This window comes from Camelina sativa, chromosome 20 (genome assembly GCF_030686135.1).
Source record: "Camelina sativa cultivar CO46 ecotype springtype chromosome 20, ASM3068613v1".
In the NCBI taxonomy this organism is placed as follows: domain Eukaryota; kingdom Viridiplantae; phylum Streptophyta; class Magnoliopsida; order Brassicales; family Brassicaceae; genus Camelina; species Camelina sativa.
In genome coordinates this window covers 19,186,274-19,199,858 of record NC_141899.1, presented here as the reverse complement: position 1 = coordinate 19,199,858, position 13,585 = coordinate 19,186,274, and the positions used below count along the sequence as shown (strand labels likewise).

The 13,585-nt window shown below is 36.4% G+C and overlaps 3 protein-coding genes across 5 annotated transcripts; 2 read left to right on the top strand and 1 right to left on the bottom strand.

The window, feature by feature from the left end:
- The first annotated feature begins 379 nt into the window (after positions 1–379).
- LOC104770895 (monocopper oxidase-like protein SKU5) lies at positions 380–3,955 on the top strand. Of its 3 annotated transcripts, none has more exons than XM_010495361.3 (9): positions 380–765; positions 921–1,030; positions 1,127–1,397; positions 1,498–1,636; positions 1,736–2,090; positions 2,203–2,568; positions 2,670–2,748; positions 2,818–3,020; positions 3,520–3,955. In XM_010495361.3, exons 1-9 carry the CDS (start codon positions 622–624, stop codon positions 3,623–3,625), a joined length of 1,773 nt encoding a protein of 590 aa, XP_010493663.2. In that variant the 5' UTR covers positions 380–621; the 3' UTR covers positions 3,626–3,955. The 3 variants fall into 3 exon arrangements, 2 of the variants coding, with proteins under 2 accessions (XP_010493663.2, XP_087362092.1); XR_015593545.1 differs by having other exon boundaries at positions 499–765; positions 2,670–2,744; XM_087505966.1 differs by lacking the exon at positions 3,520–3,955 and having other exon boundaries at positions 499–765; positions 2,818–3,024.
- Positions 3,956–3,982: 27 nt separating this feature from the next.
- LOC104770893 (uncharacterized) lies at positions 3,983–6,964 on the top strand. Its single transcript, XM_010495360.3, has 9 exons — positions 3,983–4,496; positions 4,613–4,762; positions 4,978–5,192; positions 5,275–5,345; positions 5,531–5,696; positions 5,911–6,082; positions 6,198–6,356; positions 6,456–6,544; positions 6,625–6,964. Exons 1-9 carry the CDS (start codon positions 4,259–4,261, stop codon positions 6,718–6,720), a joined length of 1,356 nt encoding a protein of 451 aa, XP_010493662.2. The 5' UTR covers positions 3,983–4,258; the 3' UTR covers positions 6,721–6,964.
- Positions 6,965–8,931: 1,967 nt separating this feature from the next.
- Positions 8,932–12,157, bottom strand: LOC104770891 (glutamate receptor 1.3-like). The gene is made up of 5 exons (XM_010495359.2): positions 11,799–12,157; positions 10,478–11,706; positions 10,088–10,394; positions 9,617–9,990; positions 8,932–9,493 (listed from the first exon to the last, which is right to left on the bottom strand). Exons 1-5 carry the CDS (start codon positions 12,106–12,108, stop codon positions 9,083–9,085), a joined length of 2,631 nt encoding a protein of 876 aa, XP_010493661.1. The 5' UTR covers positions 12,109–12,157; the 3' UTR covers positions 8,932–9,082.
- Between the last annotated feature and the right edge of the window lie 1,428 nt (positions 12,158–13,585).

The window sequence follows — 13,585 nt, the reverse complement described above, 5'->3', positions numbered from 1 at the left end:
TTTTTTGGTAATTTATGTAAATATTGTTTCATGGAACTCTAGATACATACAAATTTTATTTATGTAAATGATGTTTCTTCGCTTAGCTCATTGGTTTGTTTATTGTTGTAAAAAAAAAAAACGAATTTCATCTAAATTTGTCGGTGAAGTACATCATATTCATCGATACTTCACAACTGAATAATTCAAAACAAGAATGTTTAACACTCACACAAGTCACAAATCTCTTCAACTCACTTTATACTTTTTATCGAAAAAACTAAACTTTAGACTTTAATTGACAGATCATGCTACTTTCTTAAATATGAATATATGATTAACGTTGAGGGGTGAAGAATGTTGACTATTTAAGTCTTAACTCTTAAGCCTTACAACACTCAAATTGTATAGATTCAAATAAAAGGTGTGGGGGTTTAAATTGACAATTTTTCTAAAGTTTTTGGACATTTTTATAAAATCTCTGAAATATGTGGAGAAGTAGGACCAACAAGGTATGTTCTCTTTTGGCGCCTCTGCTGCTGTAATCACATTCAGACTTGGTTTAAAGCTTTCCCAAATCTCTGCACATGGTTTTCTCCAGTTTCACTCACTGCCCGAATCAGAGAGAAAGTGAGTGATCCAATGCGGTGCTCTCCACTGCACTTACGGTGCATATCAGTGGTCGTTTTCTTGTCGGTTACCGGAACCCTAGCCGCCGATCCTTACATCTTCTTCGATTGGACTGTCTCTTACCTCACTGCTTCTCCTCTCGGCACTCGTCAACAGGTTTCAGTTTTCTACGTTTTGAATCTCATTCCAATTTGAAAGTTTCAATTTTTGAAATTCCTAATTTGGAAAGTTTCAATTTTTAAGATTCCAATTTGAAATGTTTCAACTTTTGAGATCTCATGTGGGTTCTTGCTGGTGTATTCGATTTCTAGGTAATTGGGATAAATGGGCAGTTCCCTGGACCAATTCTAAACGTGACTACGAATTGGAACGTTGTTATGAATGTGAAGAACAATCTTGACGAGCCACTGCTTCTTACATGGTCTGTAACAATGTCTATTCTTCTGTTCTATTCTTAAGTATCTTTATGATTTGATTTGTTCATTAATACTATGTTAGTGGTGGTGGTGATTTGTAGGAATGGAATACAACAAAGGAAAAACTCATGGCAAGATGGTGTTTTAGGAACTAATTGTCCAATCCCTGCTGGTTGGAATTGGACTTATGAGTTTCAAGTTAAAGATCAGATTGGGAGTTTCTTTTATTTCCCTTCTACAAATTTCCAGAGAGCTTCTGGTGGGTATGGAGGGATTATTGTCAATAATCGAGAAATCATTCCGGTTCCTTTTGCTCGTCCTGATGGTGATGTGACTCTCTTTATCAGTGATTGGTATACTAAGAGCCATAAGGTTTTTACACAATAAAGCTTTAACCTTTTCTTTATTGTTACTGTCCCGTCTCTTTTTGATATGCTTGTTTTTAACATCTCAAACGTTTTTGTGGAATCAGAAGCTGAGGAAGGATGTTGAGGGTAAGAATGGTCTTGGACCTCCAGATGGTATTCTCATCAATGGATTTGGACCTTTTCCTTACACTCGCGAGCTTGCTTCGAATGCGATTCCTTTTGGGACTATTAACGTTGAACCAGGTATCCTTGAATAATATCTCTTTTCTGTTGAATATTCATTTGGTTTATAGTTTGAATCTTCTCCTGCTCTGACCACATTCATGTCTTCATTGTTACTAGGAAAAACATACCGTTTCCGTGTTCACAACTCTGGGATTGCAACCAGCTTGAATTTTAGAATACAGAATCATAACTTACTTCTTGTTGAGACAGAAGGGTCATACACAGTTCAGCAGAATTATACGAACATGGACATTCATGTGGGTCAATCTTTCTCATTTTTGGTTACTATGGATCAATCTGGTAGTAATGACTATTACATTGTTGCCAGCCCAAGATTTGTTACATCCGTCAAAGCTAGTGGAGTCGCTATTTTGCGCTACTCTAGTTCTCAAGGACCCGCTTTAGGTCCACTCCCTGATCCCCCTGTTGAGTTGGACACATTTTTCTCAATGAACCAAGCTCGATCCATAAGGTTGTTAACAACTATGTATAGTCATGTTTCATACTAGAAAATATCTTGGCAGAATGTAATTTGTATTAAGGCTGCAATTTTACTTGTTGCTGATAGAAAGGCTATTTGGTAGGTTGAATCTCTCGGCTGGGGCTGCCCGCCCAAACCCTCAGGGATCTTTCAAATATGGCCAGATCACAGTAACTGATGTGTATGTGATTGTCAACGGGCCACCTGAGATGATAGAGGGACGATTGCGTGCCACTCTTAATGGTATATCGTATATACCTCCTTCAACACCCCTAAAGCTTGCTCAACAATACAACATCTCAGGGGTATACAAGTTGGATTTCCCAAAAAGACCGATGAATAGGCATCCCAGGGTTGATACCTCTGTCATAAACGGCACGTTCAAGGGATTCGTGGAAATCATATTTCAGAATAGTGACACCACTGTTAAGAGCTACCACTTGGATGGTTATGCGTTTTTTGTTGTTGGGTAAGGTTGCATTAGTTATATTAGATCCAATTACATGATCAGACATTGAGAGATAATGGACAATGTGATTGTAGAATTAAAGAATGATGTTTGTCTTGAAGGATGGACTTTGGTTTGTGGACAGAAAATAGCAGAAGCACATACAACAAGGGGGATGCGGTTGCTCGATCTACTACGCAGGTTTTATGACCTGAAACCGAAATGTTACATTTGTTTCTATGTGTTTCTAAACAGCTAATTTGTTTACAGGTGTATCCTGGTGCATGGACGGCCATCTTGGTTTCTTTGGACAATGCTGGCATGTGGAACCTTCGAATAGACAATCTCGCCTCATGGTATCTGGGCCAAGAAGTATACTTGAGTGTGGTTAATCCAGAGGTTGACATGGACTCATCTGAGAATTCTGTTCCTGGAAACTCCATATATTGTGGTCGGCTCTCACCTTTACAAAAGTAAGCTTTGCAGATGCTCTCTCATATTTATTTCAAAAGTTAGATCCAGAAAAAAAATGTTCCATATATAAGATAGAAAGAGCATCATTTTATTCCTTTTCCTTCCTGCTTTTGCTGCTCCGAAATTCCTAACTTGATCAAGATAAAGAGGTTGGAGAATCTGGAAGTACCTATTATGTAGCAAAAGTAACTTAGATAACCTGCTTCCTTCATAATGGACTTTTCTGGGTTATATAGACAGGATATACCTTTTAGGTTGGCCTTCTCAGTCATTTCTTTTCTGAAACATGCTATTTTATCAGTTCAACATATCTGCTCTATGTAAAATGACCAGATTCTTTGTTGTTTTGTTTGCTTTTTCAGTTTCATTATGCAATTAGTGCTTGCTGGAGAGAGTTTAGTTGCAGTTTTTTTTTTCTTCTAGAAACCGAAGGTCGGATGTAGTTAATGGAGATAAACTTGTTGCATTGACATGTATCATCTTGTTTTTTTTCTGCAGAGATCAAGCACAAAGGGTAAAGTTTTCGGGATCACCACGATCCATCTTTGTGAGAAGCAGAGCGTTTCTCCTCGCTCTTTTTGCAATCTTAGTCAGTAGTTTATAGCAAGATGACGAGTCTCAGCTTCTCGGGTCTGATTGTAGCAAACCTCGTCATCAGCTTCTCGGGTCTGATTGTAGCAAACCTGCAACGCCACTCCCGTCATTTTAGAAGTTCGTAGCGTTGGTGTAATAGTAGAAGCTTGAAGATCACAGATGCTGTGTTTCTTGTTTATGCGTAGAGTTTATTCAGCCAATCAATATAATGTTATGCCGTAAGGCTTGCATTGCAATAGAACATTATTATCTGACTGTGCTATATGAACTTGGTAAAAAGACATCAATCATGTTTGTAATACTAAGAAGATTCTTGATTCTACTGCCAAGAATTTTTCTATAAGGACATCTCAAGAGAATAGAGAATGGTAATGCTCAAACCTGAGTCTTGTTTATAAGCTAATCTGCAGTTTTAACTCTATGGATCCATGTCTAAGGAACTTAGTTAGATCCAAATTCCAAATAGGAACATAAACTAATCAGAAGAAGAAGATGATTCTTAGGTGGAAATGTGAATCACTAATAAGATAGTAAAACTTAAAAAGTGTCTACTTTGCAGATAATAATAATAAGACTCATTCCGGTTCTAATTGTTACGTTGACTTTTGAAAGTTCAAACCTTTACGATACCAAAAGCTCTCCAATGGTTTCCATTTGCTTTCAATCACCCACATTGTCAACATCCAAGAACTACCCATTCTCATCTCCGAGGACCCGACATCCATTACTTCGTGTTACAGCTTCTCGCAGCTCCTACGATGTATTTGTTGTTGGTGGTGGGATCATCGGATTGACCATAGCCCGCCAATTCCTTACCGGGTCGGATCTGTCCGTTGCCGTTGTTGATAAAGCCGTCCCTTGCTCTGGCGCCACTGGTGCCGGTAATCTTTATTCTATTCCCTTCTCTTACAAAATTGGATTCTGCATATAAAGTTGGACTCTTGAAGTGAATCGAGTTGACTTAACTAACTTGACATTTTTGGTTTTGGGATTTCAGGGCAGGGATATATATGGATGACACACAAGAAGCCAGGCAGTGATGTATGGGACTTGACCTTGAGGAGTCATCAACTTTGGCACAACCTTGCAGAGAGCTTAAACGATGCAGGTCTTGATCCTCAAGAGCTGCTTGGCTGGAAAAAGACAGGTTTTTTTCTTCGTCTGACTACTCACTTTGGTGAATTTGGAGCTCTTTCAGTGACTTTGTTTAGCTGATGATCTTGTGTTGATTCCTATAAAGTTCCTCACTTTTGTTAATTGGGTTCTATAAACCAATGTTAGGCAATGCTATTTTCATCGTGTTCCTCGAAATGGCAAATTTCTTTTAGATGATATAGTTCTCTGTATTGTTGTCATCTGCAGGAAGCTTGCTCATTGGTAGGACCTCTGAGGAATGTGTTGCTCTGAAGCAAAAGGTTCATGAGCTATCTGAAGCTGGGTTGAGAACTGAATATTTGTCTAGTGCTGATTTGTTTCAAAAGGAGCCTTCGGTTCTTGTGGATGATGATTCCGGGGCTGCATTTCTTCCCGATGATTCGCAGCTGGATGCTCATCGTGCGGTTGCTTATATCGACAAGGTTGCTAGATTTTTATGGATATTTGAATGTCTCATCTGACTCTTTGCTTTGTGGTTAACTTAGTTTTCTTTGAGTTATTCAGGGAAACAGAGAGTTTGCAGCAGAAGGAAGATATGCCGAGTTCTATCACGAACCTGTTACAGGTTTAATAAGGTTGCTAATCTTTGTTTAGCTGAATTGGAACTCTTCTGAACCAGAAATAAAAATGCTTTCTGTAATCTAGGGTGATATGTGTCATAAATATTCATAACTGTATATGATATTTGCGTCTAGTTTGCCATCACTATTTCCTAAATTTGCTACCTTAAGAGGCTGTGTTAATTGTATATCTGATTCAGGTCTGAGGGGCATGGTACGGAGGTTACAGGTGTTCAGACTTCTAAACGCAACTTGTATGGTAAGAAGGCTACTATAGTAGCTGCTGGTTGCTGGAGTGGATCTCTCATGCATGAATTGCTTAAAGACTGCAACATTTCGCTTGACGTTCCTGTAAAGCCGAGAAAGGTTTGAACTCTTGTCTGATTGCTCAATCTTCCATTCTCTTTTACCCCCGTTATCAAAATCTCTACCAGCACAAGATGTATTATCAAAATCAACAGGTTTAGACATTCTGGAAAGTTGAGTTCTTGAGAATAGTATTGTTTACAAGAAAACAAGTATATTTGTTTGTCAGAGTTAAATAGACTGCTTTGGGATTATCCAACTTATTTCTTTGCAGGGACATCTACTTGTGGTAGAGAACTTTGATTCGTTCCATTTAAATCATGGGATAATGGAGGCTGGTTATGCGAATCATCAAAGTGCTTCAGCTTCAGGATTGGATGTCGATGAACGGATGCTATCTATTTCCATGACAGCCACAATGGATACAGCAGGAAACCTTGTTCTTGGTAATTAAAATTTCATTAACCTTGAACTCCTGGACCAGTAAAATTTGTGCTTCTTATTTTGTATGCTAAAAATGTTTACCAGTCACACATGATATACATACATCTCTAATATCAGGAAGCAGCCGTGAATTTGTTGGGTTTGACACTGAAGCTGATGAGTTTATCATCCGCTGCATATGGGAGCGTGCAGCAGAATTCTTTCCCAAGTTACGAGATATTTCCCTCGAAGATTTCATCCGTAATAGGCAAGTGAGAGTCGGGTTGCGCCCTTACAGTAAGTCTCTTGCTTCTAATGCTTTAAAGATACTTGAAACCGGTGCTTGGAACTAATGATTACAAAACCTGAACGTACGTGTCTTTGAACTGATGATAGTGCCTGATGGGAAGCCAGTGATAGGATCCGTGCCTGGATTACAAAACCTGTACTTGGCAGCTGGTCATGAAGGAGGAGGACTTTCCATGGTAAGTAAAGATTCATACTAATGTTGTAAAACCTTTCTCAAGAACATGATCATGATTCCTGGTTTCTTGAAATCGTTTAGGCTCTAGGAACAGCGGAAATGGTATCGGACATGGTATTGGGGAAACCGTCACAGGTAGCTAGCTCAACGTTTTGGGTTAAAGGACGTTGTGGCTGAGGAAATAGACGCAGTGCGGTTTAGTTAAGGCACTGAATATTCTTGAGCATTGTGGTTGCTGAATCTTTTCTCAAAGGGAGTGATGTCTAAATGTTTTTTGCAGTAGTGTTTGTCTTAGGCATCCTTGTCTATGGTCTAGTATCCTTTCGTTTCTATGTTTGTTTATAATTTTGCACTAGACGATGATGAGGATGATGAGTTATGACCACCGCTTATAATCAATTTATTTTCTGTGTGTTCACAAGTTGATAATAGCTTAAAAATTTCATCTACAGCTAAACCTGAAAAGAAATTGAAGGATGATCACAAGTTGGTAACATAAGTGTGCTAGTGCTTTGTTTTTATTTATAAATATTTCATATAACAACATAATTCATAATTGTATTTGAAAGCCTTGGGTTGTATGATGATGTTATCTCATTTTTGGGTGTGTAAATCATCCCTCCCAAACTATTGGTTCTCGAACGTGAGACCTTAAGTCCTCCCATTTTTGTTTGATATGAAGTTTGACGATTTCTCGATATATACATCTGGTTTGATAAATGAATCATTCCTTCCTCTAATGTAGTTGGTACATAAAAAAATTAACGATTGACAAGCATGGTGGTTCAGATTATTATATTTAGTTACAAGACAATGCACTTGGATAAGGATACGACTAGTATGAGCCATTTAGGTAGGTAGAATCAACCTATAACACCAAAGACTAGGAAATTTTATAACTTGCATAAACTACAGTTTAGTGGAGCAATCATAAGCTAAGTTTTTTAGGAATTCCATACCAAAGTCTAATGCATCATCTTTTTCTTTATGGCTTTGTATTAGTTCAACATGTAATATAAAGTACGAGTTTAAATTTTAATTGGTGTGATCAAAAATTTATTGTGTGACTCATAAGAAACAGTTCAATCACCTATAGGTTAAGAGCAATTTAGATATAGGAACCTCTTGATTCAATCTAGATAAAGATTTTTAATCACTTACTTTTGATTCAAGTTTCAAGAACATTTACAAGGGCCAGAGATTGAACTTGTTTATAGATCGATTATGTGCGAGAAAAGCAAAATCAGCTACACATCTTAGTATCGCATATGCAAATCTAAAGTTAAAAAATTGCAGGCAAAAGGTTATATCTTAATCCGCATTCAATCCTCTCCCACCCACTGCTTAGTTGGTTCCTTATTTTTGGTCTTCCTATTACAAGAAGAAGACCAAACACAGCTTACTTATGTCGGGTTAAAAACTTAAAAAAACCGTACTCTGTCAAACTTGATCTGAATCAATCAATCATCGTCATTGGTCGGTCTATATCCCACAAAACAGATACCATTAAGTCCAGCTGAGTCATCATATACAGCGATTCAAATCACTGACTAGCTCATACAGAGCGATTATATATCAAGATATAGTAAACCAACCACGTGCCCATGTAAGGATCACTGAAAATAAAATCCTGAGGACTGAGATAAATTGGATTACAGATCAATCTAGCAAACGAAGAAATTGCACCAAAACATGGAATTAAAGGTCTTGGGACAGAGTGCGTTTGCTTCTCAAAAACAATTATCAAATACTAAAATTAGAAAAGAAAAAAAGAAAAGAAAAGAGATTGTGCCAGTAGATTAAGGGCCTAGATAATCATGATTTTATTATCAGATCCAGGCGAGTGATACTGACTGTATTCCTATTTCGCAAGTTATGATTTTCAAAAAATTGATTGGATCGTGATAACCTTAACCCAATCAAAGAAGCTGAGACTTGCTTTAACCAACCCCCCCAAAAAACAAAAAACAAAAAAAAAACACACAAATTATATACACAAAAAAATTGAAGAAAGAACTAATCTACGAACAGAGAGAGAGAGAGAGAGAGCTTCCAAAATTTTGAAAGATTAACTTAAGCCTAGAGAGGAGAGAGAGATGTGAGAGGCGTTGTTCTTGAAGAGAAAGAACAGAGTTTATATAGTATGAGTTTAGAGAGGTGGAAAAATTAGGGTTTGTCTGATTATTGGGTTCAATGATTTTATCAGCCCAGCCCAATAAAAGCCCAATTTGGACACTCAACGAGGTATTTTTGGTATTTCAGACTCGGTTAATTTCAGATTTCTTGGTTAGTAATTAATGTCTATAAATTCCGGTTTACATCAGACTTGTGATATTTCTTTCTTGTGTCATGAACCATACATTATTATATAAGTAGTCCTAACCAACATTATAAATGGTTTTTTTTTGAATCTGATTACATCAAAAATATACAAAGGGACTAATTAACATCATTTTATACATTTTTTTTTTTTTTTTTTTTTCGAACGTAAGGAATTTACAAGTAATAAAGATTGGTAATGGAACCTTTTTCTTGTGCTCTATCCTACTAATTCAGAATTCCTATTATTTACGTGTTGAGCCATTGGAACCGCATTTTCGCCAATGTGGTGGTCATCGAGAGGACTATGATGGATAGTTCTTGTGAAGTGTAGCCTGAAATTGATAATTTGTCGCGAGAGGAATAGTTTAACCGAATTCACAAGAACTTCCCTTTTGTCGCGGAGCCAAAGAACGACAAGTGCAGCAAGAGCGAAAGCAAATGAAACTCCGGTGATCATAAACAAACCGCGGAATCTGTATAGGGTTATCGGATTTGATGTATCATCGCTTGTGTATGGAAGTTGTTTATCAAACCATGTTTTCTCCATCTCGTTTAGCTTCTCGCTCGTCCTTAGCTTTATTATTTCTCGGGACACATTAGGCACCAACTCAAAGCCCTTTTGAAACATCTGAACACATGGATTTAACAAACCCAAACATTTTTTTTTTTTTTTTTTTTTTTGGTCAGCAAGTCAGAAGTAAATAAAGAGGTAAGGAAGCTTATGAATATGAAGAAGAAGAAGGATACATACAAAGCCGAAACCGTTGGTGGTAGATTGTGTCTTGACCATGAGAAAATGTGTCGGATTCTCACCAAGGAGAACTTGAAGGTATGGCAACTCATCAACAACAAACGAGACAGTTCTGTTTAACAATGCTTGAGCATAATCTGCAGCACTATTGAGACCAAGTGATCTCATTGCTCGGAGGCTGGAACTGGTTAGTGCCACATTTGCTATGAGGGAACCCGAAAGGTGACCCACATAGTCTTCATTAGAGTTAAATCGTATCTGTTGCACCGTCATCATTGATGTAAGCGTCGCAGTGTAACTTGCAGTCAATATGAGCACTGCAAATACCCAAACTGTAACTACAAATCTTGATAAGTTGTGTTTTAGTCTCTCCCCTGAAAACACACATAATAAACATCAAAATGTGAAAGAAAACTAATTCTAACCAAGACTCTGTATATAAGAATGTGAAAAAGGTGGGTACTAGCTTACTGTGAGCATACACAAGAGTGGAGAAGCCAAACCAAAGAGCAACTCCAATCTGTTTTGACCAGGATCCTTGGAACTCCTTGTTCTCAGATCTTTCTATCAACCAAACTATAATGCCGGTCAAGACAAAGAAAGCTGCACTTGTTATCCAAAGATCTGGTGTTAAAGGTTGGAAGAACACCCACATACTCCTCTCCTTTGGTGCTACAATACCAAGACCCATTTCTGTGAATGGCAACGTAAAATCTACATACATCGATCTGTTCGAAGTGATTGTAATATCTCCCACGGCAGCATCATATTTGTCTTTCTGTGGGATGCAACACAAATTTTTTATGGAACTCGATTATGTCTCCACACACTCTACATTGATCAAATAAAATCAAATAATACCTGACTATGAAGTGCATATGCAAGATTGTCGTAGTTACTTCCATTAAGCCAAGGTATGTACTCTATTTCATAGTTGAAAGGACTAATCGAAGCTCTAAAGACTTCTATACAGAACCCTTCAACAATTAATTCATTGGTTACTGGATCAGTCTCCACTTTCATCAGTCTTGGGAATCTATTGCTAGATGTAACCAACACCCTCAGCTTTTTACGATCGCTATCTCTTAGACTACTCCCGTTCGGAGTTTGAGCAGACCCACCAGGCCAAATTATGGTCTCTAGCTTGTTATGAGTAGAAGATAAATGTCTTCTATTGCTAAAACTACCGTTGGAATTCCAGAATCCTATCCTTCTCTCACCTGATCCTATCATATTCACAATCTCAAACTTGTCTGACAACAACTTCTTATCATTCAATTGAAAGTCACCACTCAAACCCTTAAACCTAGTCTCTGTGATTGCCTCAAGGAGAGTTGGTGACACATTTGACATTCTTGTTACTTCCAATGCACTCGCCAGACCCCAAGCGATATCATGAGCCCATACGGCAGAGATACTCAACCGAGCGATGTCCGCTTCTTCAACAGGCAGTGAGTTTTTCAATCTCATAGTAAAATTTTGAAGCTCTTTTGTCATTGGGATGTAAGATTTGAAACCAACCACACCTTCCATTGCCTCCTTTGCAAAATCATCAATGGACTCATGGAAACTGTTCATGCTTTTTGCAGTGAGTATCCAAGCAAACCCATCACCCATCAACCCTAGTCTCCCAGCACATGGGAAGACATGAGTTGCTATAACTTCAGACAAGTGAACAATAAAGACAGTAGTTCCCAAGTCCTTCAGCTTCTGTAACCTATCCATCACAAAATCCTCACTTGAAAAGACAGTAAAACCAACCTTGGACTGTACACGAACGTTGTTCTCATGAAAATGCTCCACCATAAGTTGCACACTCTCTCTCCAATCATCGTCATCTTCATAAACAAGAGCAACGCTGTTCCAATCAAACCCATTAATAAAAGATGTAATCCCCTTTGCCTCAGAGGCAGAATCATGTGTGGCTTGGATCAAGTGACTGTATTTGCTCAATGACAATGAAACCGGAGAGTTAAGTGAAACCACAGGAACCCTAGCTTTCTCTCCAAGTTCCCCTAAAAGCTTAGCTTCTAGCAACGAGTTCCCGCCAATAATCCCTTCTACTCCTTCGGTTTTCAGCAGATCTACAGCTGTTTCATATACAAAAGATATAAAACCAAGATTGTGAGCGTGAATGAAGACAAAGAAAGAAGAGGCTTTATGTAGAGAAGAAGTGTGTTACCAGAAGCAAGAGCAAGAAGAGGCTCTCCATGAGAGTTTCTGAATGAAAGAGAGATTCTTGTTTTGTAACCATTGTGAGTAGCGTAGAAATCGGAAAGCGCCAAGGAAACAGAGCTTTTCACTATCTTGCCTTCCACGGAACCCAAATCCAAAACCAACCCGACCCGGACTGGAACCTGTCCATGCCCCGACCTGAAACGTCCATCAACCTCGTCGTTTTGAGTAGAAGCAAAAGAGCCGGAGATGAAGAAGAGAAGCAAAACAAGAAGAAACGATAGCAAGATTGGTTTTTGAATACATAATTTCTCCATTAAAAAATCTACAGAGAAAAGAGAAAGCCCACGTTTGTTGCTTTACTCTTTATTATTATATAACACATGCCGTGTTTTGTTTTTTCTCGGTCTTGTCTTACATAAAATGTAATGTATACAACATACAAAAGAAGAAATATTCAAAGTTTAGGATGATGACTTTTTTTATATGATTGTTAAGAGGATGACATTAGTCAACGAAAAATTTGGTGTGGGCTACCGAGGTTGGCTACTCTTTTGTTTTTCAGGTCACTAATGTAGGAGAATCTGACTAAATTTATAATGTTTGGTGACGAAAGTAAAAATAGGATTCTAGAGGATAAAATTTGTCAACGGACCAATTTTAGTTTAAAAGACCAAAGAGGAAACACCATTATCGTAATAACAAATAAGTGGTTTTGCTTTTGGTATGGACATTTTTATGTAACTCCATAGTTGTTGGATAGTATTTAAGTACATCTTTTACACCTCTTTTTATATTTAAGGATTAATTTGATGGTACGTACACTAATTTTCATTTCAAAACTAGGAAATATCCCGTGCTTAAAGCACGAGTCAACATTTAAAAAAAAAAAATATAATAGAATAAGAAAGTTATTGTCATATTTTTTTAAAAAAATTATTTTGTTTGAGATACTATTTATTTTTAATTTTTCTATAATTTTTTTTTTTGAATACTAATTATTTTAGAATATTATAGTATTTTATTTTTGACGTATATTACAGTTTTATATTGTTTGTTTGTTGTGTTTGCATAATTATTTTGTGAAACATGAGTAATTTTAATATTATAATTATGAACAAATAAAATTTATTAATTTATCAGCTATATAAATTTAGTTTTACCAACCCGCCAATGTGAAAATTAAAACACAAATTTTATTTTCATAGATCGAGTAATATATCTTTGTTTTTAAAAATTCAAATCACAACATATGCAGAAAAATCTGCATTTTATTAATTATAAGTATTATATGAAAATTCCAAACAATTTGTAAATAAAATAAAATAAAGGTGATAGGAGAATCATAATTTGAAATTTTAACAAAATCTTTGAAATCTAGTTATTAAAAATAAGTATATTGACTAATTGGATATAAAATCTTAGTTTTTGAAATTCTGATTTGTTTATATTTTTAAAAAATATATTTTGTAATATTTGTCCATAATTTATTAGAGAGAGAAAATATTTGTTTTAACTAATAATTATTAAAAATCAATGGCATGCCAATGTAAAATTAAAGAAGAAAATAAACTCTACTATCCATATTTTTAAAAAATCTTAGTAGTTAATTTTTATTTTTTTCAAGTACAAATTAGTTTAGATTTGAATAGATTTTTTTTACTTTTCTAGATTTTTTTCTATTTTATTTTTTTATTAATTATAATTAATTAATTAATTAATCTTAATTAAGTTTTTCTAATGGCAATTAAATGTAATTTTTTACACATTTTAAGGTTAGTTTCATATTTGTAC

What these genes read in the sequence shown, in the direction of transcription:
- LOC104770891 (XM_010495359.2), bottom strand. Translation starts at nt 12,108, where the DNA reads ATGGAGAAATTATGTATTCAAAAACCAATCTTGCTATCGTTTCTTCTT. An exon ending in TCTTCTTGCTCTTGCTTCTG is followed by an intron (nt 11,707 to 11,798) that starts GTAACACACTTC and finishes TATATGAAACAG; the next exon opens with CTGTAGATCTGCTGAAAACC. An exon ending in CCACCAACGGTTTCGGCTTT is followed by an intron (nt 9,494 to 9,616) that starts GTATGTATCCTT and finishes CCATGTGTTCAG; the next exon opens with ATGTTTCAAAAGGGCTTTGA.
- LOC104770895 (XM_010495361.3), top strand. Translation starts at nt 622, where the DNA reads ATGCGGTGCTCTCCACTGCACTTACGGTGCATATCAGTGGTCGTTTTC. An exon ending in GGTATACTAAGAGCCATAAG is followed by an intron (nt 1,398 to 1,497) that starts GTTTTTACACAA and finishes TTGTGGAATCAG; the next exon opens with AAGCTGAGGAAGGATGTTGA. An exon ending in TATGCGTTTTTTGTTGTTGG is followed by an intron (nt 2,569 to 2,669) that starts GTAAGGTTGCAT and finishes TTTGTCTTGAAG; the next exon opens with GATGGACTTTGGTTTGTGGA.
- LOC104770893 (XM_010495360.3), top strand. Translation starts at nt 4,259, where the DNA reads ATGGTTTCCATTTGCTTTCAATCACCCACATTGTCAACATCCAAGAAC. An exon ending in GCTTGGCTGGAAAAAGACAG is followed by an intron (nt 4,763 to 4,977) that starts GTTTTTTTCTTC and finishes TGTCATCTGCAG; the next exon opens with GAAGCTTGCTCATTGGTAGG. An exon ending in CGGTTGCTTATATCGACAAG is followed by an intron (nt 5,193 to 5,274) that starts GTTGCTAGATTT and finishes TGAGTTATTCAG; the next exon opens with GGAAACAGAGAGTTTGCAGC.